The sequence below is a fragment of the Rhinopithecus bieti genome, unplaced genomic scaffold (assembly GCF_001698545.2).
Source record: "Rhinopithecus bieti isolate Rb0 unplaced genomic scaffold, ASM169854v2 scaffold_35856, whole genome shotgun sequence".
Lineage (NCBI taxonomy): Eukaryota > Metazoa > Chordata > Mammalia > Primates > Cercopithecidae > Rhinopithecus > Rhinopithecus bieti.
The window spans coordinates 2,315,023-2,338,937 of NW_016815820.1; the positions used below are offsets into that span (position 1 = coordinate 2,315,023).

A 23,915-nucleotide genomic window follows, 5' to 3' on the forward strand; every position below is an offset into this window, starting at 1 on the left:
CCTTGACGACTGAGAAATGGCCCAATGGAGGTGTAGGATCTCAAAGAAACCCTGTTGAAGAGGTCTCAGCTCTGGCTTCCCCAGGCTTCCTGACTTTGGGGCTGTGTGGTGGGTTCCAGGCCAAGCCCCAGGTCTCACTCCAGCCAGTCCCCTCTAGAAGGGAGGAGGCCATTCCCTTCCTCACCATCTGGTCCAACAAAGCTATAGAAAGTGAGAGACAAGCTGGAGGCCAAAGGGGTGACACATGGGCAAGGAAGGCAGAAAGTGGGGACCTCACGGCCAACCCTCCCAGCCCAATTGATATGGGGGGGATCCTGGCAGGCCTGCCTGTTCCCCAAGGACAAACCTTTTGTGGCACAAGCCTCAACTCACTTGTCCTGGCTGGGATTCATACCCTTATGCACGAGTCCCTGCCCTTAGTTCCAATCTTACTGTAAGGATTGAGGTAGTTAATCCATTTATACTCGTAGCATCCATCACCTGCGGTTAGTCAAAACACATGCTCCCGAGGAGCTTCCTGCTATTTCATTCAAGAAAAAAATTTTTTTCTTTTGTCCGTCCGGAGTCAACCATACTAAGGCGCCAGCAAAGGCGCCATCAGACTGTGCCCCAAAGCGGTGCACAGGGCCAAGGGTCAGGGTTGGGGCTCTAGCCCGTAAATCCCCCTTCAGACATGAGGCCTTCTCCCTGTCCCGTACCCCGATAGAGAAGCCTTATGTATCCAAAGGTAAGAAACTGAAGTTTTCAGCTGGTGTTACTCTAAGAGAAATGTTCTGCATCTAAATTATCGAGTATTTGGAAGGGAAATGGCTTTTATGTCCCCTGGCATTGATGAGGATTTTTCTTCAATCTTCCTGCAATTACTGTGACAGGCTGTGCTGTTTTCCTTCTACTGGTTTTCAAGAAACAGGCAAACAGTCGAGTGGTTTGAATGGCAAAGCCACTAGGATCTCCCCATAAACACTTCAGGGGAAAGAAAAGAAAACCCCCCACCCCTGATGAGAGGTGGGAGGAAGGGGTTGCCTAGAGGCACCAGCTTCTCCTGTGGAGCAAGAAGGCTCAAGCAGGCCCTCTGGGGCTCTGTGAGGTAGTTACTAGCACTGCTGGTTCCCAGTTTGGCAGAGGGTGTGTCTGGGGTGGGAGGAGGGGAAGGCACCCTTGAGAGCTAACTGAGGTCCCTCCTCACTGCCCGTCTGCCAGGCCTGAAGGGAACTTGGCGGTGCTATCTCTGCAGTAGGGGCAGGGGACCGAGAGCAGTCCCACAACAGGGAGCTACCTGGAGCCCCAAACTTCCTCTCCTTCCCCAAAGTGCAACCAGAAGCTGACAGACCAATTTCTCGGCTCCCTACCCCTTGGCTTGACAAACACCACACCCTAGTCCCCCAGGAGCCTCTGAAGGGAAGGGCCTTACCCTTAGCTCCCAGTTTCCAGGAGGCCTTCCTCCTCAGACAGCCAGGTATATGTGTCCAAAGCTGGCTATTGCTTTGATTCAGGAACAGCCTCTCTCAGCCTCTGTCTGTCTGTCTTTGGCACAGAGGAAAATGGACACAGAACCAACTAGAGGATCCCCCTCCAGTGTTCTCTTGAGTTTTAAATGGGGTCTTTTCTGTCAATAGTGAGGCATAAACAAGAATAGTTCCCAACCGCCTCCAGAAGGAGGGGGTCAGAAAAAAGGAAAAAAGATTGATAAGGACTGGGAGGAGGGGAGGAAAGAGTAGAAAAGGGCTATAAAACTCCCTGTCCTTAAAAATGGCTCTCTCCTAACCAGACCCCTCACAGGAGCTGAGTCCACAACCCAAACTGCAAAAGGCAACCAGGCCGAGAGGGGATTAAAGCCATTTGGGGTGTAACTGGCAGATGCAGCTTCAAAGTCAGTCAGTGAATCAAACCATTTTGGTTATGTGTTTCAAAGAATTTAAAAATATATCCTAAAGAGATGGTCCTTTCTTAAAAATATATATGTAGCACACACACACACATATATATCTTAGAGCACAGAAGCATTTTTTTTTTAAGTCACTCTTCTCAAATCATCCAAATCTCCCAAGTGCTTTTCGCGATAGCTTGTTATCTCACCAAGGATGGGGAAATGGAGGTGCTGAGCAGGAGGGCAAGGAGTTGCCCTAAGACCTAGCCTATGGGACACAGGAGGGCCCGGCCCACCAAGACAGGTCCTTCATCCCACTAAACCTTAACCACCAAACCATGCTCGCTCCTTTTGCTTTCTGGTGGTATAACTTCCACGATTTTCCTGCTGGGCAAATATCAACAATGAGTGGAGCCTTGCCTAATCCAAGCAAGTGAAGTTTTCCAGTCCCTTGCCACACACTTCCTGGTCTCTTCTGGGAGCTGAATCAGCCAACGGAAAAGGACTTCGGCTCAAGGTGTGAAGGGAGCAGGCCCCCAAGGAAACTGAACACTGCAACAATCAAATTTCAGGTACTGTGGGATTTTTTTTTTTTTCTTCCTGATGATAGTCTGAACCAGATATCAAAGCATGCTTGCTGCTGGAAATTCGCTTTAAATTATTAAATGGCCGACGTCTGAACGTTATCTGCTTTGTTTTGGGACAAAGCATACAGAGCCAGAGATGGAGAGCTGGGAGATCCTTTTTATGGTTGGGACAGGTGGAGAGGCTTAATTCTACTGGCCTGATGTGATCCCTAAATGCTTTTCTGCTTCTCTTCAATTTGGGCCAGTTCCGGGGGCTACAAGGGAATGTCCTAGGGAGAAAGTGATAAGGCAGGAACCTGTCCCAGTCACGTCCCCATATTCCCTGCCCATCCTTGCCATGAGCCACCCTAAATCAAGAATTCCCTAAGTTTGGGTCCACTTTTAAAATCAATCAGACCGATCTAAAGAAGACAGGGAGACAGAGGCGGGGGCAGTTAACTAGTATCTGTTTGCCCCTTGGATCTATGGATATAGATTAAGAGGAACAGCAAGACGGAACTGAAATGAAACAGTAACAACAACAACAACAAAAAAAGAAAAACACTGCAATGACAAACCAGGTGGACCTCTCTGAGGGCGAGAGGGTGGCCTTGTCTTTCTTCCATGAATGGAATCTCGGCTCCCATATTTTTAGACGGAGAAATATAGATTTTTTTAAAAGGGTACTTTTTTAGTTATTATTTCTCTCCTCGATAAAACGGAGGCAATATTTTAAAATATCTCAACAGCACCACTGCTGGGAAAAGCTTGCTGAGATGCTGTTTAACCAAAGGAGGAAAGAGAAGAGACCAAGGGCCAGGTGGTTGGTCGTTGGGCACTGTTTAACCACTGAGAGCCCCCAGCTCTGCTAGGCCTTTTAATCCCATCAGGTAGGATATTCCAGCAGTGGCCAGCAGCTGGGGCTCTAGAAGTCAGGGATCAGGGCCAAACAAGGCTCTGGGCTCTGTCCCTCTGGGCTCTTTCAAACCCAGGCCTTTCCTCTTAGCACTAGCCTCCTCCTAAGGGGGCAGCCCCCAAAGCCTTTCCCATCAGGCCTGTTCTCCATAGAGAGTTCCTAAAGGATTACTGGCTCATGTAAGAAATTATGAAACATAACTTTGTTTTTTCTTTTCATTAAAAAAATAAAATATTCAAGACTATCAGCTTCTCTTTTGTTTTTTCTTTTTTATATAAAATATCAGCAAGCCGCAAAAAAACAAAAATCAAAAAAAAATTTTTTTTTAATGGGGTTGGGGGGAACAAAAAGGAAAATAATTGCTGAGGTAACTTCATACCTTGAGGTAGTTTACTTCGCACACAGCATTGCCTGACTACGCCCACATGTTGCGGTTGTCTTGTTGTTACTGTTGTTGCAATGTTGAAAGGAGGGGAACTCCACGCATGGGCTTTTCCATATGTAGAGAGGCCTCCCTTCCCAGCACACTTGATAGCATTGTCCAGGGTAGCTAAAGTGCATTACCTGGCTAATATGCATTGTCAATCAGTATATTAGGAGGGGAGGCCTAGCCTCATTTAACTGATGGCTTCTGTCCCCCACAAGGGCTAAACACTCCATAGGATCTTAATAAGCCTGGTAAATCAATAAATTATATTTACCCCTTGCTGTACAATGCTGCTGGTATTCTGAATTGTTTTTTATCATGCTGATAATGATTCATAGAGACAGAAGCCGTCAGTTAAAAATTCCTCTCAGATACAAACAGAAGCAAGTACTCTCCAATTTACTCAATTTGCCAGATGATGGACTTTAGCTTTATCGGGAGCTCAGGGTTGGGTTCCAAGTCCCACCACCAAGGAAACAGTGCCGTGGCTGGGAGTGCCCCACAACCCCTGCCTCTAGGAACCAGCCCTTATGGGAGCACATGGGCTGGGGTGAGGGCACCGTGGCAGCCTTTGGGGCCACTCAAGTCCTCCATGGAACTGAGACTTTATCAAGGGGAGTTAGCGTCCCCTTCCCAGTGCTCATATCCAATCATTAAAATAGACTTTAAAAAAATATAAAATCCGCCTGAGAACGATGGGAATCAGGGACAGTGGTCAGCCCCTACCCTGCTGAGCATTCAATACCACCTATGTGCACCTGGACATAATGTGAAGCCTACACGAGAGAGGGACGTGAATGTGGTGGGGAAGCCCCAACACAGTGGGGAAATTTCAGTTGTGCCAATTTGAAGACGGTGATCTGGAACAGATCAGCCACAAGGGCACTTCTTTTAAACGTGGATTATTATGTATTTTAACCATCTTTCTCCCCATTTTCCCCTCTTCTTCATTCCCTATTGTACCTATTGGTTAGGGAGTGATTGGAATTAATCTACAGATACTGACAGTTCTTTTCCCTTGAGTCAATATTGTAAGCAAAGCAATGCATTCATTTGCATTTTTTTCTGGTAGCAATAAAGATAAAACAATTAGTGTAAATATAGAAAGAGGCAGCAAATGGAGGTATTTTAATCAATTACCCAAGTAGGGGGAAGGAAATTGGAAAAATGTTAAGGTCAAGAAATGAACCATCCTTTAAGGCTGATTAAAACACCCCTCTGCATGTTTTAAAACCTGAAGGAAATTTTATTTTCTTCCCACTGAGGTGTGATCCACCCTCTTGGTGGGGCCTGGAGAGCTTCTATAAACAATCCACGTTTAAAAGTGCCTTGCGCTAGAATTTCTGACACCCCGAGGGGCAGAGAATGTTGGGCCAATTGGGTGGGTGTCTGGGGCTAAGAGATCAGGGTTCCTCACTGGAACATCTTTCTCAATCAAGTGGGCAAACCTGATCTACAGCCCGGCCCAGGTGTCCCAGATTCCCACTCATTCTCAGGCCTGCCAGGGAGAGCACACTCTCGATTTCTGCCCGTTGTTGTCCTGGACTCGAAGGGACAGGGAGGGGCTGGTCACTTCCTCCGTGCCTGGGCCTGGTTACTCTGTCCCTTCTGATGCTGCTGCTTAACCTGGGCCAGGATGTCTCGGATCTTCCGCTGAGCCATCTGCAGCAAGAACAGGCAAGAGGGTGGGTGTGAGGACCTCCAAGGAGACAGCCTTCCACGGAAGAGAGGTCATCAGGTCCAGACACAGGCAATAAACAGAACAGGTCACACGGGACTCAGAGGAAAGATAAAGAGGAAGAATGAGGGGTGGGGTGACCTTACATTTCTTTGCTTCCAGTGGAGCCTGAGCATCCCCTGGAAAATACAGCAAACGTCGTGGGTTTAAGTGGGAGATGGGGTTAGGGGACATGAAGGAAGGAGAAACAGTAGTATCAATCCATTCATCAGAATTTAAAATTTGACAAAGTTGATACACATTACCAAACCCAAAACAGAATGCCTAGAGTTTCTAGGCAGAAATATATTACGCATTGTACAGCAGTGGTCCCCAACTCCCAACTGTTCTGGCACCAGGAACTGGTTTCATGGAAGACAATTTTTCTTCCACGGATGGAGGTGGGGGTGTGGAAGTGGTTTCAGGATGAAGCCTCAAATCAGCATGCATTAGATTCTCATAAGGAGTGTGCAACCTAGATCCTTCGCATGTACTACACATCCCTGGAGCACTTCACAACAGGGTTCACCCTCCTATGAGAATCTAATGCCGCCCTGATCTGACAGGAAGCAGGGCTCAGGAGGTAATGCCCGCTAGTATGCCGCTCACCTCCTGCTGTGCAGCCCAGTACCAGTCCGTGGCCCAGAGTTTGCGGACCCCTGTTATAGAGGGTTATAACTTAGGAGACATCATCAGAAATCCATGCTTCATTTTAATACCCCAGGAAAAGTAATAAAATGTCCAGATATGGCCAGGAGCGGTGGCTGACGCCTGTAATCCTAGCACTTTGGGAGGCTGAGGTGGGTGAACTACCTGAGGTCAGGAGTTCGAGAGCAGCCTGGCCAACATGGTGAAACCCAATCTTTACTAAAAATACAAAAATTAGCCAAGCGTGGTGACGCGCACGTGTAATCCCAGCTCTTTGGGAGGCCGAGGCAGTGAGATCACTTGAGCCCAAGTGTTTGAGACTAGCCTGGGCCACACGGTAAAACCTCATTACTACAAAAAAAATACAAAAATTAGCTGAGTGTTGTGGTATCTGCCTGTAGTCCCAGCTACTTGGGGGGCCTGAGGTGGGAGGATCACTTGAGCTGCCCTCCAGCCTGGGTGGCAGAGCGAGACCCTGTCGCAAAAAAAAAAAAAGAAAAGAAAAGAAGAAGTTGATCTAGGTCGGGAAAATAATGTGGAGTCAATAAGAGGTCCAACTCCATCAACCATGGCTTGATGTTTTACATAGCTTTTCATTTAATTCTCCTTCTGATCAGCTAAAATTGCTTCCGTGTTTAATATTAATATATCCCGGCTTTGTGCATCTTTGGATATTTACTCTCTTAAAAAAAAAAAAAGCTGAATTAAAGATTCACATTTACCCTCTTAAGCTTCATTTATAAAATGAAATTGTTGTGGGAATTAAATGAGTTGATATACATAAACCACAAAAAACACTGCTGGGTATATCCAAAGACACTCATAAATCTTAGATATTATTATTATTTTATGGCTCTTATTAATACTTCCTTTTTTATTTGTTATTTTATATACATATTGTTGAGATGTAACTAAAGCCTCTTATAAATACTTCTCTCAAAGGGTTACCAGAGAAAGTTACTTATCCAAGGTCACATAGCAGAAAGGCTATATATGTGAAGTTTGAGGTCAAAGCTCCCTGGCTCCAAAACCTCCATACTTGATGCTATACTATATGGCACTGGAAGCCAAAAAACCAAGAGCCAGTTTGCCCCAATTGCTCTAGCAGCCCCAGCAGACCACAAGCCTGCTAAGATCTGGATATCCTCTATGAACTGTAGAACTGTGATCAACAGTCTCCAAAGTTCCTTTCCAGTTCTAACACTGATGGATTTAAGACTTTAGGAAAACACCATTAGCTGTCAACCACCTGTTTGCTTGCCTTGCTGAGGTTCAGCAAAATTTGAACCTGATATTGGCCTTCCCTTTCAGGCTCTGGAGCCTGTCCGAGTGCTGAACAGCGATGATGAGTTCTGGGAAAGGAATGGGAGGGTGAAGAGCAGAAACCAGGGAGAGAACAGCCATTCTGAGAAGGGCAGAGGGACTACATTTCAAAAATGTAATCAATCCAGGGTATTAGTACTGTTATCATTATTCCATGAACAAAGCCAATCTTCTTTCATAACCAGTGCAGAAAGGGGTTAGGGAGGGACTAATGTAGAACATATATATCTATGCAATATATATACATTAAACTTGTCAAATCACTTACCCTAGAGAATAATAAGAGGGAATATGTCATCTACACATCCCACTTCCGCACCTGAAAGAGGGCAATAACCTAGCCCAGAGGCAGGCAGATGTGGCTGAGGCCCCAGGACTTGTCAAGGTCATGCAGGTCAACCTCTGGAGTCTCTGCTTCTCTGCTCCCTGGGCTCCTGCAGCCCTCCCGCAATGGGGGAGCACCATATGTACCTGACTGGCATAGAAATGTCCGATGATTTTCACGATGACCTGGTCGTTCTCATCAGGGGTCTGGTCTCTTGGTACTACCACCTCAGCTGCCGTCAAATTCTGCAACTCGTTCACCTGGGGGTGGCCAGAGAGGAGCTCAGGGTGCCATCAAGAAAGCATGGGTGGGGTTGGAGGAAGGAACCAGGGTTAACTAGTGGGGTGAAACTGGAAGAGTCAGGACCTGAGCTTGGGGAGTAGAATCAAGTAAATGAGCAAATCAGGAGTCCTGAGGTTGAGCAGCACAGGAGGCCAGAGAGAGCTGTTGAGATTGGAGACCATGGTCCAGGGCTTTCAACCTGGTCCTCACAGCTCACCGTTTTGCCACCTTTGCCAATGACCCGGCCAGCTGCTGATGCTGGCACACGTATGTGGGTCTCCAGCTTTACTTCCTCCTTGGGACCAAAGAAGTTCTCCTCCTTGAGTTTGCCGTAGATTCTTCCCTGAGCCTGAGAAGAGGAGGTAATTGTTAATCAGTGGCTCATATATCTGTGACAAAAGGGAAAAGTGGGAAAAAGGAAGCTCCAGCCCATATTTTCTGGCCCACAGGCCCTCCCCATCCTGGGTGGGCTAACCATCTAAGGCAGATGAAGGGCAAGGCTCAGGTGGGCAGCTTGTAAGCACTCCTTCTGCTTAGCTATCATACTGGAGACCCTGGGTGGAGATTATGAGTTGTGAGTAACTGAATAAACACTTCCCAAGGGAAAAAACAGTTCCCAGAGGAATGTAATTCACAAGCTACAAACCAGACCTATGGAGTCTGGACACGGCACTGACCAGCATTTCAAGGCCCTGAATTGCAACTAATCAAGTCACACAGAGGGCAGGCCTGTCTGACTCTCCAGTGGCCCAGAGAGCTGTCCCACTCCTCTATCATCACATATGTTAGGTTAAGCTAATTGATGGTTCATTTTTTGGCTGTCTGATCAGAAGTTCAAGAACCTTAGGATTTAGTGGGGACATAAGAGAATTTGGCATTAAAGGCCTTCCTTAGAAATGAAGGCAGAGTGCAAATAGATGCCCTCGGACTTCTTTCCTTCCCATCTTCTTCTATGGACCTTAAAAAGGGAAGACGAAGTCAACAGAAATCCAGTTTGATGTCAATTTGAAAACAGCTCTGCAGCCCTTTATCCTGCATGGAAGGCTTAAAGATGTGATGAGGACTTGACAGCTAATGGGAAACTGCCCCAGCCTTTTTCCTACCTCAGGGGAAATACTCAACCTCAATTCCTCCATGTTCAGCTTGCAAAACAATAAAGACTAAAACCTTGAATTGGGCCTCTGGCGGTCCAGTGATGATAACCATACGGACTTTGGAGTCAGGTGTTTCAGGTGGTGCAATCTAAAAAGCAAAAAGCTTGTCAATGAAGGACCCTCTATGGGGAGCCCCTCACCACGTCCACAGTTGCCCTTCTACCACCCTTACTCCCAAATACCCATTCTGAAGACTTAGGGAAGGAAGAACAAAGACTCTGAAGCCCACATCATTGCGCCTGCGCACCAGAATTATTAGGAGGGCAGAGGTGGTCAGTTAGAAGGACTGGCTTCAGTGACACTTTCTAAGTAGGGCCTCCTGCTCTCGCCACTTACCAATCTCCCAATCTCCCAGAGAGGTTTCAGTGGAGTCCTGCCAATAGGCAAGGACACAAATGAAATGACCAACGGATAGAGGGCAGTGATTGTACCTCCAGTGGAGAACAATCAAGGTTTTTGCTCAAACCTTTTAAGACAACTAAAGCAACTGGATTTAAGTTCGTGAAAATTTAACAGCACCCTTGTTTCACTATGACAGATTCTCCCTTCTGTCTCCCCTGGACCTTGGCCAGGGAAGGTGACAGACAACTAACACTTAACTTGGTGTTAGTATATGAGTGAAGGGCTTTCTTTGGCTACACAGCTTCATAATATTGTACTGATGAGGAAAGTGAGGCTCAGATCATATAGTGTATTGGAAGAAGGGGGTGATGAGGTGGATCTGGGATTTGAACCCAAGTCAATTGGTGTTAGAACCTAAGTTCTCTTTCTATGTTATAACCCTGCCCCTGCCCAGCCTGAAAACCCAGAAGCACTGAAGCCATCCCATGGGAACCAAGCAAGGTCAAAAACAAGGAGAACTTTGATTCCATGGGGGAAAGGTCCCTCACATGACACACAGAATTCTCAAATGAGTAGGGGGAATGTGGGAGAAAGTGCAGAGTGATAAAAGCAGAGCCCCTTCCCTTTCCAGAAACAGGAAGACCCACAGAGCAGATCACCTTGATGGAGGCGCTGGCAAACCGGGAGAGCTGTTTGATGTGCTGCCCCTTCTTGCCGATGATGGCGCCCACTGCCTGGGCGGGAATAAACACCTGCACCATCTCCTGCTCGGGAGCCTGCTGCCAGGACAGGGGGCGTTACTACCAGGGGGCCCAAGTAGCATGGCCCAGAAACCCTCCACTCCCCTGCCTTGCATCCTCAAGAAGGAAGGAGTACAGGCACCAAACTGCCACCCTGGGCTGCCAAGGGATGCTGTGAGCTCTTTAGCTCTTCCGATGCCCAGCAGGGCTAAAGGGAAGAGGCCAGGAAAGAGTGAGGTTACAGTGCTGCCTATGTCCCGGGAGCTTTCTAGGCAGACATTTGGGAGCCTCAGAGCCAGTGGCTAGGAGAACTGGAGAGGAGGGATGCCCATGAGACCTTCCTTCCCTCTCCCTGTAAACTTGCCAAGCATCCAACTCCCATAGGGTGCTGGATCCCCCTCAAGGCAGGCCACATATGGGCCCGGGGTCCCGTGTAATGAGACCTTCCACCTACCATAAAGGAGCTATAGGGAGCAGCCCCAGTAACACTGCTGGGAGGTGGCGGGACTGCGCTGGACGAGGCTGGGAAAAGACCTACAGCAGCCAGGTTCAGGCCGGGGATCAGGTGAGACTGCAGCTGGGGAAGAAAGGTGAGGAGGAGGAGTCAGCACACCGACAGGCCCTGGTTGTACAAAAGGCGAGTAGCCCCAGGGGGAAGTGGGTCAAAAACATGAATTACATGCTTTTGCACAAAAGCCTATTCTGTGCTTTTCATATACTCTCACCTACACACTTCGGGTGTGGAATTTTAAGTGATATGATGTTCTCACTGGACTAACGGCTAGCAACTGCAACCAGAAATGCCAAACAGTTATACACCCTCAGGAGTTCTTCCTCTCTGGCTGTTCAGACTGCTGGAGACAGACGATATGACTCATGACACTGTACTATAATCCCCTACATGAGAAAAAGGCATGGAGATAGCTCCATCTGACTTCTAGGACTGTGGTTCTAAACATTTTTGGTCCTGTACACCAACCCCAAGTCTCCTTTAAAAATCAGATGAGTTGCGTGCAGTGGCTCATGCTTATAATCCTAGTACTTTAGGAGGCCAAGGCAGGAGAATCGCTTGAGCCCAGGAGTTCAAGACCAACCTGGGTGACGCAGCAAGACCCTGTTCCAAAAAATAAAATTTTTTTAAATTAGCTGGGCATGGTGGTGCACACCTGTAGTCTCCTAGGTACTTGGGAGGCTGAAGCAGGAGTATCCCTTCAGCCCAGGGGGTCAAGGCTGCAGTAAGCTATGATTGTGCCATTGTGCTCCAACCTGGGCAACAGACCAAGACCCTATCTCAAAAAAATTAAAAAAAAAAAAAAAAAAAAAAAATCAGATGACAATGATGGATCCCCGCATTTCACTAAAGTGCACACAAACACAAATTGTACACATACTTAGAATCACAGGACTCAAAGCCCAAGATTGGACCCCTACTCTAGGAACCAGGTGAAGAATCCTTGCTAATTAAATACTATTTAAATACTATTTCTGACAGTCGAGATCCAAAAGCATCAACTAAAGCTCCAAAGCCGCACGGCACAGGGCACATGTCCATCACCCCCAACCCCACAAGTTGCTGTTGCTAAGACTCAGGAAAGGATAAGCAGAGGGTACTACCCAGCACTCACGCTCATGGCGGCCACATCGTTCTCGTAGGCCTCCCGAACTTTCTTCATTATTTCCTGCTCAGCCCTGCAACAATTCTCAATGGCCCCCTTCACAGTGATGGTCCTCTCGGGGTTGTAAAGAGTAAGGTCTTGCAACCTGGCAGGAAGAGCAGAGTCATGTCCTTTCACTGGCAGGCCAGGACCAGGCCCCAGCAGGAGCAAAGACGAGAGGCCAGCTGAGTCATACGCTCGCCACTTCCGCAGCCTATTCAACTTCTAGCAAATAACTCTGCATCTCCAGTCTTTGGTGTCCCCAGTTTGTAATCAGGGCAGGGAGTAAGACGGAGAGAGATGACAACACCCAACTCAAACCCCTCTGTTAGCAATGGATCCAATGTCAGACAGATTATGGTTGTGTGTCTAAGTTTCTCCCTTGATTCTACATAATCCATGTTCTGTACCTTTTTGGACAAGAGCAATTACTTTGCCCTCAGGCTAGTCTCTGATGAAATGAAGAGGCACACTGCTTGCAGGAGCAGCCCACCACAGACAGAAAAGGGCCAAGGTCACTTCTCACAGTGACAGACAGGACTACAGCCCTGAGTCCCTGGCTCCTAGCTGCAGGCTGTCAGCAAGCCACAGGGAAAGAGGGCTGTCATGTGGTTGGACGTGGACTGTAGAGGCAGCACCCTACAACACCCCACCCCATATGGCAGTGGGAATGGGCAGATCCAGTCCTTACAGAGATTTTTTGAATGCTCTTTATCACTTCTACTATTTTTCCTTCAAGAGGCAGAAAGAGCATCCATTTTAAAAGAGCACATGTCAAGGTTGCATGATGAAATACTGACCCTGGCCTCCATGCATCCCCCACTCATAAATAGGGAAATAGAAGAGAGCCTTACGAGGAGATGGTGATTTTTGTCTCGGTATCTTGCTCTACCTTCTTCAGGTTCCGTCCTTCCTTGCCAATGAGACGCCCTACAAAGTTATTATGGGCCAGGATCTTCAGGGGAACCTCGTCAGCCCTTGGGAAGACAAAGGAAGAAGTGGAAGACAACAGCTCCTTCAATTGTGGGCATCATGAAGACTCAATCATCATGACATCCTAGACTTGGCATTTCCAAGTAAAACATCTCAAAACTTATCAAACTGCATACTTTAAAAATATGTATGATTGGCCAGGCGCAGTGGCTCAAGCCTGTAATCCCAGCACTTTGGGAGGCCGAGATGGGCAGATCACAAGTTCAGGAGATTGAGACCATCCTGGCTAACACGGTGAAACCCCATCTGTACTAAAAAATAGAAAAAACTAGCCGGGCGAGGTGGCGGGCGCCTGTAGTCCCAACTACTCGGGAGGCTGAGGCAGGAGAATGGCGTAAACCCAGGAGGCGGAGCTTGCAGAAGCTGAGATCCGGCCACTGCAGTCCAGCCTGGGAGACAGAGCGAGACTCCGTCTCAAAAAAAAAAAAAACCTATGATTTATTATACATCAATTGAACATCTATAAAGTCAATTTGCTTTATTTTATTTTTTGAAACAGGGTCTCATTCTATCACCCAGGTTGGAATGCAAGGCTCACCACAGCTCATGCGAGCCTCCCTTCTCAGCCTTCCGAGTAGCTGGGACTACGTACACAGGCCACCACGCCCAGCTAATTTTTCTATTTTCTGTAGAAGTGAGGTTTCACTATGTTGCCCAGGCTGGTCTAGAACTCCTAGCCTCCAAAAGTGCTGGGATCAGAAGCATAAGCCACTATGCCCAGGCAATAAAGCTATTCTAAATAGCACTAGTGTGTAAAGGAACATGTCTAAGGAGATTCCTTGCATCACTGTTTTATGATAAGGAAAAGTTTAAAACAATTTCAACACCAATCAAGAAATAGGAGATTGATCACATGAATTATGGATAGCTATACTGTGGAATTCTATGCAGTTATAAAAAGAATGAGGTCGGTCCATTTGTACTAATATACGTGCTGATACAGAACATGAAAAAAATATAGAACAGCCTGTTCAGTGTGATTCTCTTTGAGCTAAAACACAAGTGCACACACGCACACATGAATACACACAGGCACACATATCCATACATGTAGGCACACATACACAATATACACACACCTGTGAGCGCACAGAATTTCTAGGAGGTCATACAACAGAGTAAGAAGGGGTGGGGTATGGTGGCACACGCCTATAATCCCAGCACTTTAGGAGGCTGAGCTGGGTGGGTCACTTGAGTCCAGGAGTTCAAGACCAGCCTGGGGCCGGGCACGGTGGCTCAAGCCTGTAATCCCAGCACTTTGGGAGGCTGAGACGGGCGGATCACGAGGTCAGGAGATCAAGACCATCCTGGCTAACATGGTGAAACCCCGTCTCTACTAAAATACAAAAAACTAGCCGGGCGACCTGGAGGGCGACTGGTAGTCCCAAGTGTCTACTCGGGAGGACTGAGCAGGGAGAATGGCCGTGAAACCCGGGGAGGCGGAGCTTGCAGTTGAGCTGAGATCCGGCCACTGCACTCCAGGCCCGGAGACGGACAGACGGACTCCGTCTCAAAAAAAGAAAAAAAAAAAAAAAAACAAAAAAAAAAAAAAAAAAAAGACCAGCCTGGGTAACATGGCGAAACCCTATCTCTACAAAAATCACAAAAAACTAGGCAGGCGTGGTGGTGCATGCCTGTTGTCCTAGCTACTCGGAAGGCTGAGGCAGGAGAATCCCTTGAGACCCGGAGGCAGAGGTTGCAGTGAGCTGAGATCATGCCACTGTACTCCAGCCTAGGTGACAGTCCCTGTAAGAAGATTTCTCCGTTTACATCTTTTTGTGCAATTGCTGACTGTATTTCTTGTATGTCTGTATTATAGCGTGGAAGTTGAGGTGGGGAGGCTAACTGCACCAGCCGTCCCTGAAGAGCCAAGAAAAGCTGGAGACTTACGTTTTGGTGTCCTTGGCCTCTTTATGCATAATCTCCAAGATCATCTTACAAGCGGAGGAGCAGCCCTCAGGGGTGGAGTGCACACTGATGGCTTTTTCAGCTGCACCTGCATTCTCCTTCCTATGCACGTCTATCCTGGGGGCCACAAGGACAAGGCTGGTTAGTCGTCTCCAGTGATACCAGTACTTCAGGCTCCCCACCCCCACCACCACTCCTCAGTCAAAGGCATAGAACCTGCTCTTCTTGGAACAAGGCCAATCAAGTACAAATTTGGGAAGGGCAATGAAAGGACTGGAGAAATATGACCCATCTGCTACTATGGATTCTGTCTCAGACCAGCAATGCCTCAATCCACAGGTGGTTGATGGCCAGGCACGGTAGCTCATGCCTATAATTCCAGCACTTTTGGAGGCCAAGGCGAGTGGGTTACTTGAGGCCAGGAGTTCGAGAGCAGCCTGGCCAGCATGGTGAAACCCCGCCTCTACTAAAAATACAAAAAAATTAGCTGGGTGTGGTGGTGCACACCTGTAATCCCAGCTACTAAGCAGGATGAGGCACAAGAATTGCTTGAACCTGGGAGGAGGCTGCAGTGAGCTGAGATCACACCATTGTACTCCAGCCTGGGTGACACAGTGAGACTCTGCCTCAAAAAAAATAAAAAAAATAAAAATAAATAAATAAATAAGCGGTGGCTGGGGACAAGAACACAGCTTATGACACAAATGCAGGGGTGGGAACTACCAGCCCACAGTTCCAAAGCTGCATTTCCACTTGAATTTCGTATGTCCCCCTTGAAACAAATATAAAGAGAGGACACTCTTTATATTTGTGCCCCAAACTCAAAGTAAATAACAAGAGTTACTATGATAAGGACATAATGTGACATGTTCTTTGCCACTCAGTACACTGATAAGATAGAACAATTAGAGAAAAGGCCTGGTGTGGTGGCTCATGCCTTTAATCCCAGCACTATGAGAGGCTGAGGCGGCCGGATCACGAGGTCAGGAGCTCCAGACCAGCCTGACCAACATGGTGAAACCCTGTCTCTATTAAAAATACAAAAATTAGCCAGGCATGGTGGCACACGCCTGTAATCCCAGCTACTCGGAAGGCTGAGGCAGGAGAATGGCACGAACCCGGGAGGCAGAGGTTGCCATGAGCCAAGATCATACCACTGCACTCCAGCCTGGGCGACAGAACGAGACTCTGTCTCTAAAAAAAAAAGAAAAGAAAAAAGAAAAAAAAAAAGATTAGAGAAAGAAGGTGGCAGTGGCAGAATGGGAGATGGGGCACAATTATGAGGGTCCTAATTTTGGACAGGTTGGCCCGCCTTGTTACCACATTAAGTGGTCATGAAATCACAGAGGACTGAGGAGTGGCTGACTCATCCAAATGAGGTTTGCTTGGAGACTTTTTTATGAAACTGCACAAGAAATTATAGAACCTCTCTTGCTAATACAAGTGTGTGGCCCAGCACCCCAAGACCCATTCTCCCTCCCTATCTGCCCTCCCTTTCCCAGGAGGCTGGTATTAGAAGCAGTGACCCCTGAACACTGCAGGCAACATTTCCTAAAAGGTAAATGTTGATGTCCCCGGCATGCTTCCAGGCTTCTAGTGGGCCTCTTTAGCTACCAACCACTGTTCCCTAGCAACCAGCCTCCATTTCCCAAGAGCCAGGACTCACTTGGACTGGGTCTGTTTTGTGATGTTGCGGATGGTGGCCCCCTCCTTGCCAATGATGGCACCCACATACTGGGTGGGCACCAGGAGCCGAAGGGGAATATCCACTTGCTGCTGCTTGGCTGGGGCCCCCGCTGCCACAGGTGAGCCCTGGCGGGGCTGACCCCGAGAGCCAAAGCCCCCTCGGCGCCCATTCTCAGGTCCCTGTGCTATCTGCTCATCAGGGATGTAGGAGACCTTCAGAGCATGGTTCTCCAACTGGTGGCCATTCAGCTTCATGATGGCTCTGGGGACAGAGTGAGAGTCTACAGTCATTCCAATCCATGCCAACCATACCAAATGCTCTCTTGGCCAAAGCACTCTAGTAAGTTACAGCTTGGAACACACTAAAGAAAAGGAGATAGTCGCCTGCCCACTACTCCCACCTCCATTTTTCAGAACTTTCCAGTCTAAATGGCATCAGACTCCAAAAAAAAAGTAAATAAATACAGTGTTCCCTAACTTAGTTGGGATTTAATGTTCACAAAGGCCTTCCACTGGAATCATCAGTGAAATGGGCTTCTAGTCCAATAGAGTATAGGGTTCTGTCAGCCTAAAAAGGAAGAGCAAGCCATAGATCTCAAAGTCCTCCCATGCCAACTGGAGAGCACACCACAGACCTGAAGAGGCTCCGCAAAGCTAACACGTACTCTTTCTGGATTGAAGAATCCCTACCACAGGGTGAGGAAACCAACTGCTAACTACTACTGCTACATTATCCTAACTTTAGAGACAATGAACCAAGGTCAAAGGAGATTGAGATGTATGTATGTAGAATTCAAATGTTAATCCTGCCCTAATGAAGTATGGGGTTTATTTTTGTTTTTGATATAAAATCTTTCAGATAAAAATTAATATTTCCATAATTAAGATAGAGCAAACACACATTCTTGAGTCCATTATTTAAGCAAATTTATAATATAAATGACTTCCATGAATACTAGAGTTCCTGAATATCGTTTGAATATTTGCCTACAGGCTTATAGGAAGTTTCTGTAGCCTTCTCTTTGTAGAAATTCCAGTTTTTCTCAATTTTTCCCTCCTTCAGTTATTCCATTTTGCATTCTTCATAAAAGGCTGGATCATTATAGTGAGCAGTTAGATATTATTTTAATAAAGGATTTTCTTTACGGCATTTTTCTACCATAAGGATTCCAGAGTTCTTGCAACATTTGGTAAAATCTTGAAGTTGTTCAGAACACCTCTCACTGGCCTTTTCTCTCATTATTTTAGGGATCCAAACATCTTTTTCAACATGCCTGAGATGCTGCTTTAAAACTTGCAGCGTCTTCCCATTGTTTCTGATATAAAATTCAAACTCCTTGAAATGCTTGAAATGGTTTACATGACATTTCATGATTCACAACTGAAACCCCTCCATGGCCATGGCACACACTCCTCTTTGATCTCAATTATTTCTTGTGGCCTTTGCTTAAGCCACTGTTTTTTTTTTTTTGGTTTTTGAGACAGAGTTTCGCTCTTGCTGCCCAGGGCTGGAATGCAATGGTGTGATCTTGGCTCACTGCAACCTCCGCCTCCCAGGTTCAAGCGATTCTCCTGCCGCAGCCTCCTGAGTAGCTGGGATTACAGGCATGCGCCACCAAGCCTGGCTAATTTTTGCATTTTTAGTAGAGACGGAGTTTCTCCATGTTGGTCAGGCTGGTTTCGAACTCCCGACCTCAGGTGATTCACCTGCCTCGGCCTCCCACAGTGCTGGGATTACAGGCATGAGCCATCGGGCCCGGCCCAAACCACTGTTTTTGAAATTTCAGGGCAACCCATCAGAAAGTCGTTAAATTAATCTGCCAGGTCCAGCGCCATCGCAGCGGGTGAAGCAGCAGCAATTGAGGAACTTTTCTGAGCTGCTGGTACACACACACACAAAAAAAAGTGCAGTCTCGAAATTTTAGCTCCTTCGCAGTCTCCCACTGTCTTTTTTAAATATATATACATATTTATTTATTTATTGATGGAACGCTTCACAAATTTGCGTGTCATCTTTGCGCAGGGACCATGTTAATCTTCTCTGTACCGTACCAATTTTAGTATATGTGCTGTCAAAGTGAACACGTCCACTGTCTTTTGTGCTACCCCTCCTTCCACAGTCCCCAGAGACCCCTAACTGCCCACTTGGCTCTGGGGCCACAGTCTCACAACCCTCCCCAACCCAATGGGGTAAGCCAGCGCGGTGCTGTAATACCACACGCCACCAGCAGATGCCGCAGCTCCAACACTTCACAAAGCCAACTTTCAAAATTACCGCTGGCAGCCATTTACTATGCCATATACTTGCCAAGCTTTATGCCAGTCGCTTCCAGTCAACCCTGCACCAGTTGGCCCAGCTAGGAAATGCGGCCACCATGAGGATTAAGTTAGTAAAATGGTACACAGTGCCTTAAACAGTGACCGGCTGGCAGTGTGAAATTATTACCAGGCCGAGACCAGCCTGGGGCCGCGGCCTCCACTCCCGCCTAGTGCAATCCTGTCCTGGGCCCTCCTGCAAGGAGGTCCCGCCCTCGGGGTTGCCTTACAGCCAGTTGGGGCTTTTGCCCATTTTCCTGTCACCTGCCACCAAGCTGCTGCTACATATCCCGGCTGGAATCTGACTCCTACTCCAGCAAAGTGGTGGAGGGGCAGGACTGGGTCAGCAAGGACACATCACCAGCTTCCTACAGGAACTTCTAGAAGGCGAGCAGCCCAGAAAATGGCACGGGCGGCGGCCTGGGGGAGACCTCGGAGGGCAGGGAATCCCTGCTCCCAGGTGCACCAGCCACCCCCACCGTTGCAGGTGCACGCCCACAGGGAGGCGCCACGTGCGTGTGGGGAGGCTGCGCAGTCCCAGTCTACCCACCACAGGCCGCTCGCTGCCCCAGACCGCTGCCACCTGCCAGCGCACCACGCATCCGCGTCCGCGTCCGCCCAGGCTCCCGGGGCAAAGATAACTGAGTTAAGACACCAGTATTCCAATCTTAGTTCTATTGCTCATTACGTGAAGCAGAAAACTTACAACCTAGTCTAGACCTAAGTCTCATCAACTGTAAAGGGAAACTGCTACTTGTGCCCTGCCTACCTTACAGCTAATACATTTAGGTCTGTAATCCATTTTGAATTAATTTGTATGCTCAGTGTAAGGTAGAAGTCCGAATTCATCTTTTGTCATGTGGATATCATCGAATTGCCCCAGCATCATTTGCTGAAATCATCTTATCTTTCCTAATAAATTGTCTTTTTAGCACTTTGTCTGAAAATAAAAACAAAACCAGCCGATCATAAACATAAACGCTTATTTCTAGGCTCTGAATTCTATTCCATTGATCAGTATGTTTATCCTAATGCCAGTACCACACTAATTTGATTACCGTAGTTTGATGTAAGTTTTAAAATTTGGGAGTTTAATTCTTCTTTGTTCTTCTTATTCAAGACTGTTAAGGTTTTCCTGCATTTCCTCAAGATCAGCTTATCAATGTCAGCCAAAACTGCGTATCTTACAGAATTTACGTGACAATCACAAGTGAAAACATTATGTTTTTATATATTTATTATATAAATTAAGGGAAGGGATTTATCGTTTTTACACCTATTAAGTCTGGGACCTTCTTTGGTTGAAGCCACTTCTGTGGATTCCATCTTCAAAAGTTTTGTTTTTGGTTTTTCGGTTTTCGTTTTGGTTTTTTTTTTTAAGACAGGGTCTTACTTTTTTACCCAGGCTGGAAATTCAGGGGCATGATCTCAACTCACTGCAACCTCCACCTCCGCCTCAAGCAATCCTCCCATCTCAACCTGCTGGGTATGTGCCACCATGCCCAGCTAATGTTTTGTAATTTTTGTAGAGATGGGGTTTTGCCATGTTGCCCAGGCTGGTCTTGAACTACTGAGCTCAAGCAACCCGCCCTGCATCGGCCCCCAAAAGGGCTGGAATTACAAGCACAAGCCACTAAGCCTGACCTCACTTTGAAAGATTCTGAGGTTTTTAAAAAAATAATAAATAAAAAAGGCAAGGTGCAGTGACTCACGCCTGTAATCCCAACACTTTGGGAGACCAAGGTGGGCGGATCACCTGCTGTCAGGAGTTCAAGACCAGCCCGGCCAACATGGGGAAACCTCATCTTTACCAAAAAATACAAAAAATTGCCGGGCGGCCGGGCGCGGTGGCTCAAGCCTGTAATCCCAGCACTTTGGGAGGCCGAGGCGGGCGGATCACGAGGTCAGGAGATCGAGACCCTCCTGGCTAACACGGTGAAACCCCGTCTCTACTAAAATACAAAAAACTAGCCGGGCGCGGTGGCGGGCGCCTGTAGTCCCAGCTACTCGGAGGCTGAGGCGGAAGAATGGCAGGAACCCGGGAGGCGGAGCTTGCAGTGAGCGAGATCGCTTGCAGTGAGCCGAGATCGCGCCAGTGCACTCCAGCCTGGGTGACACAGGGAGACTCCGTCTCAAAAAAAAAAAAAAAAAAAAAATTGCCGGGCATGGTGGCGGATAACTGTAGTCCAGTAGGCTCGGGAGGCTGAGGCAGGAGAATCACTTGAACCCAGGAGGTGGAGGCTGCAGTGAAGAGATCGCACCACTGCATTCCAGCCTAGGCAAGACTCCATCTCCAACAACAACAACAAAAAAAGGCAAACCATTATATACCTCTAGCACTTTGGGAGGCTGAGGTAGGAAGATCGCTAACGCCAGGAGTTTGAGACTAGCCTGGGCAACATAGTGATACTCCCATCTCTAAATATTAAAAATGTTTAAACTGGCCCAGCATCGTGGTGCATGCCTGTTATCCCAGCTGCTTTAGAGGCTGAGGCAGGAGTATCCCCTCAGCCCAGGAAGTTGAAGCTGCAATGAGCTGTGTTTGCAACACTGCACTCCAGCCTGGGCAACAGGGAGAGAGTGTCTCAAAAAATAAAATAATTATTATTTTTTTAAACTGTGGCAAAGACGTCGGAATGGGAGACAGAATGGCTTGCTTACCACTTGGAGACTAGAGTCTCAGTCTATTTGGTATGTCTGTAAAATGGGGCTGAATAAGACTAAAGGGAGGGCACAAGCATCATCCATTCCCAAGGCTGACACTGGTTAGAAATGTTAACAAGGCAGCTGGGTGTGATGGCTCATGCCTGTAATTCCAGCACTTTGGGAGGCTGAGGTGGGTGGATCACTTGAGGTCAGGAGTTCGAGACCTTCCTGGCCAACATGGCGAGACCCCATCTCTACTAAATACACAAAAATGAGCCAGGTGTGGTGGTACACGCCTGTAATCCCAGCTACTCAGAAGACTGAGGCAGGAGAATCACTTGAACCTGGGAGGTGGAGGTTGCAGTGAGCCGAGATCATGCCATTGCACTCCAGCCTGGGCGACAGAGTGAGACTCCATCTCAAAAAGAAAAAAATTAAAATTAAAAGATTAAAAAAAAGTTAGCCAGCCGGGCATGGTGGTGTACCACCTGTAGTCCCAGCTATTCAGGAGGCTGTTACAGACAAATTACACATTTTGCACATTACTCATTTTTATTAATATCCGAGCCTGTTATAGGCTTTTGTCACATTTTCCTTTGGGCTTTCTTGCACAAGAATTGCTTGAACCCAGGAGGTGCAGGTTGCAGTGAGCCAAGATTGCGCCACTGCACTCCAGCCTGGATGACAGAGCAAGACAGAACAAGACTCAGTCTCAAAAACAAAACAAAACAAAACAAACAAACAAAAAAAACCCAGAAATGTTCATGAAGTAACAAAGGGCAGGCGAGGTGGCTCAAGCTTATAATCCCAGCACTACTCTGGGAGGCCACGGCAGGCAGATCACTTGAGTCCAGGAGTTCGAGACCAGCTTGGGCAATATGGTGAAACCTCGTCTCTACAAAAAATACAAAAATGAACCAGGCATAATGGTGTGTGTCTGTAGTCCCACCTACTTGGCAGGCTGAGGTGGGAGGACTGCTTGGGCCCAAGAGGTTGAGGCTGCAGTGAGCTGATATCATGCCACTAAATTCTAGCCTGGGTGGCAGAGTGAGACTTGTCTCCAAAAAACAAGAACAAGGCAATAGTAGGCAGGAGAGAATGAGCAACTGTTGACATGAGCTTTAAAGCCAAACCCTGGTGGCCACAAGGGGCAGTAGGAACCTCTAGAAAATTCTGAGCCCAGGAGGTATCTAAAAGAAAACGGTAGGCATTTTAATAACAGGTACGATTTTACATAGTATTATTAGATTTGAGAAAGCGGCATGTTGAAGAAGCAAGAAAGCCCAAAGCAAAATATGGGAAAAGCCTATAACAGGCTCAGATATTAATATGAGTAATGTGTAAAATGTGTAGTCTGTCTGTAACAGCGAGTGAGAAGCATAATTGCTCAACCAAAGGGCTAGGAGCTAAAATTGTGGGTACGATGGGACTAAAAGGACCCCAAAACTATCACCAGCTAGGTTCACGACCATCACTGCAATAAAATGTCTGTCCCTGCATCCCAAGGTTGAGGAATCTTTTTGGAACCCCGAAGTTCCCCTTCATTATCACTAGATGGCGCCAAGAACATAGCAAAGGACTCTAAGGTCCCAGAGCAACCAGAAACCTATCAGCGGGGAGGGGACATTTTCGCCGCAAGGAATTTCCCACTTCTCTGGGAGGGCTTTGAGTCCCTTCCTTCTATGTATTTTTGCTATTGATCTTGATGTTTCTGAGCCTTTGAGATCCCTGAAACAATGGACATGAAGGAGACCCCCTGAAGAAACCTTTCATGCAAGGCTCTCGGTTTGGCTTGGGCTAATAACAAAACCCTGGATGGGGACCCCAGCCTGCCTAGACCCCCTGAGGAAAAAAGTGGGACCAGGCTCACACCACCCTCCTCAGAGCCCCCCCACCGCCCCCAGCCCCATTTTCCAACCCACTCACTGCCTGGTCTGCTCCCGGTTGGAATAGGTGACATTCACCACTGCCGTCTCACTCTCAGTGTTCACTGCAGAGAAAAGAGAGGACAGCGTCAGAGCAGGGAAATCTGGAGGCCCAACCAATGAATCTCCAACTCCAGCTTTCCACATTTTGAGATCAAGAAGACATCTGGCAGGCCAGGCGCGGTGGTGGATCACGACTGCAAATCCTAGCACCTTGGGAGGGCGAGGCTGGCGGATCACTTGAGCCCAGGAGATCAGCCTGGCCAACACAGTGAAACTCTGTCTCTACTGAAAAATACAAAAATTAGCTGGGCGTGGTGGCACGCGCCTGTAGTCCCAGCTACTGGGGAGGCTGAGGCAGAACTGCTTGAATCACTTGAACCTGGGAAGCAGAGGTTGAAGTGAGCTGAGATCGTGCCACTGCACTTCAAACCTGGGCAACAGAGGGAGATTCCACCTCAAAAGAAAAAAAAAAAAAA

The 23,915-nt window shown here is 47.5% G+C and overlaps 1 protein-coding gene across 4 annotated transcripts in view; it reads right to left on the reverse strand.

Annotated features, from left to right (window-relative positions):
• Nucleotides 1–3,657: 3,657 nt before the first annotated feature.
• Nucleotides 3,658–23,915, reverse strand: part of IGF2BP1 (insulin like growth factor 2 mRNA binding protein 1) — a 58,674-nt gene continuing 38,416 nt past the window's right edge. For 2 of the 4 annotated variants that reach the window (XM_017853924.1, XM_017853926.1), the window contains 11 exons: nt 23,438–23,501; nt 16,530–16,811; nt 14,846–14,980; nt 12,817–12,939; nt 11,933–12,068; nt 10,762–10,884; nt 10,227–10,346; nt 9,239–9,313; nt 8,289–8,420; nt 7,936–8,049; nt 3,658–5,438 (listed from right to left, as the gene is read on the reverse strand). In XM_017853924.1, the coding sequence (XP_017709413.1) occupies nt 5,346–5,438; nt 7,936–8,049; nt 8,289–8,420; nt 9,239–9,313; nt 10,227–10,346; nt 10,762–10,884; nt 11,933–12,068; nt 12,817–12,939; nt 14,846–14,980; nt 16,530–16,811; nt 23,438–23,501 (1,397 nt within the window). In that variant the 3' untranslated portion in view covers nt 3,658–5,345. The remainder of the gene's footprint in view (nt 5,439–7,935; nt 8,050–8,288; nt 8,421–9,238; nt 9,314–10,226; nt 10,347–10,761; nt 10,885–11,932; nt 12,069–12,816; nt 12,940–14,845; nt 14,981–16,529; nt 16,812–23,437; nt 23,502–23,915) is intronic. The other 2 variants (XM_017853925.1, XM_017853928.1) reach the window with 2 other exon arrangements.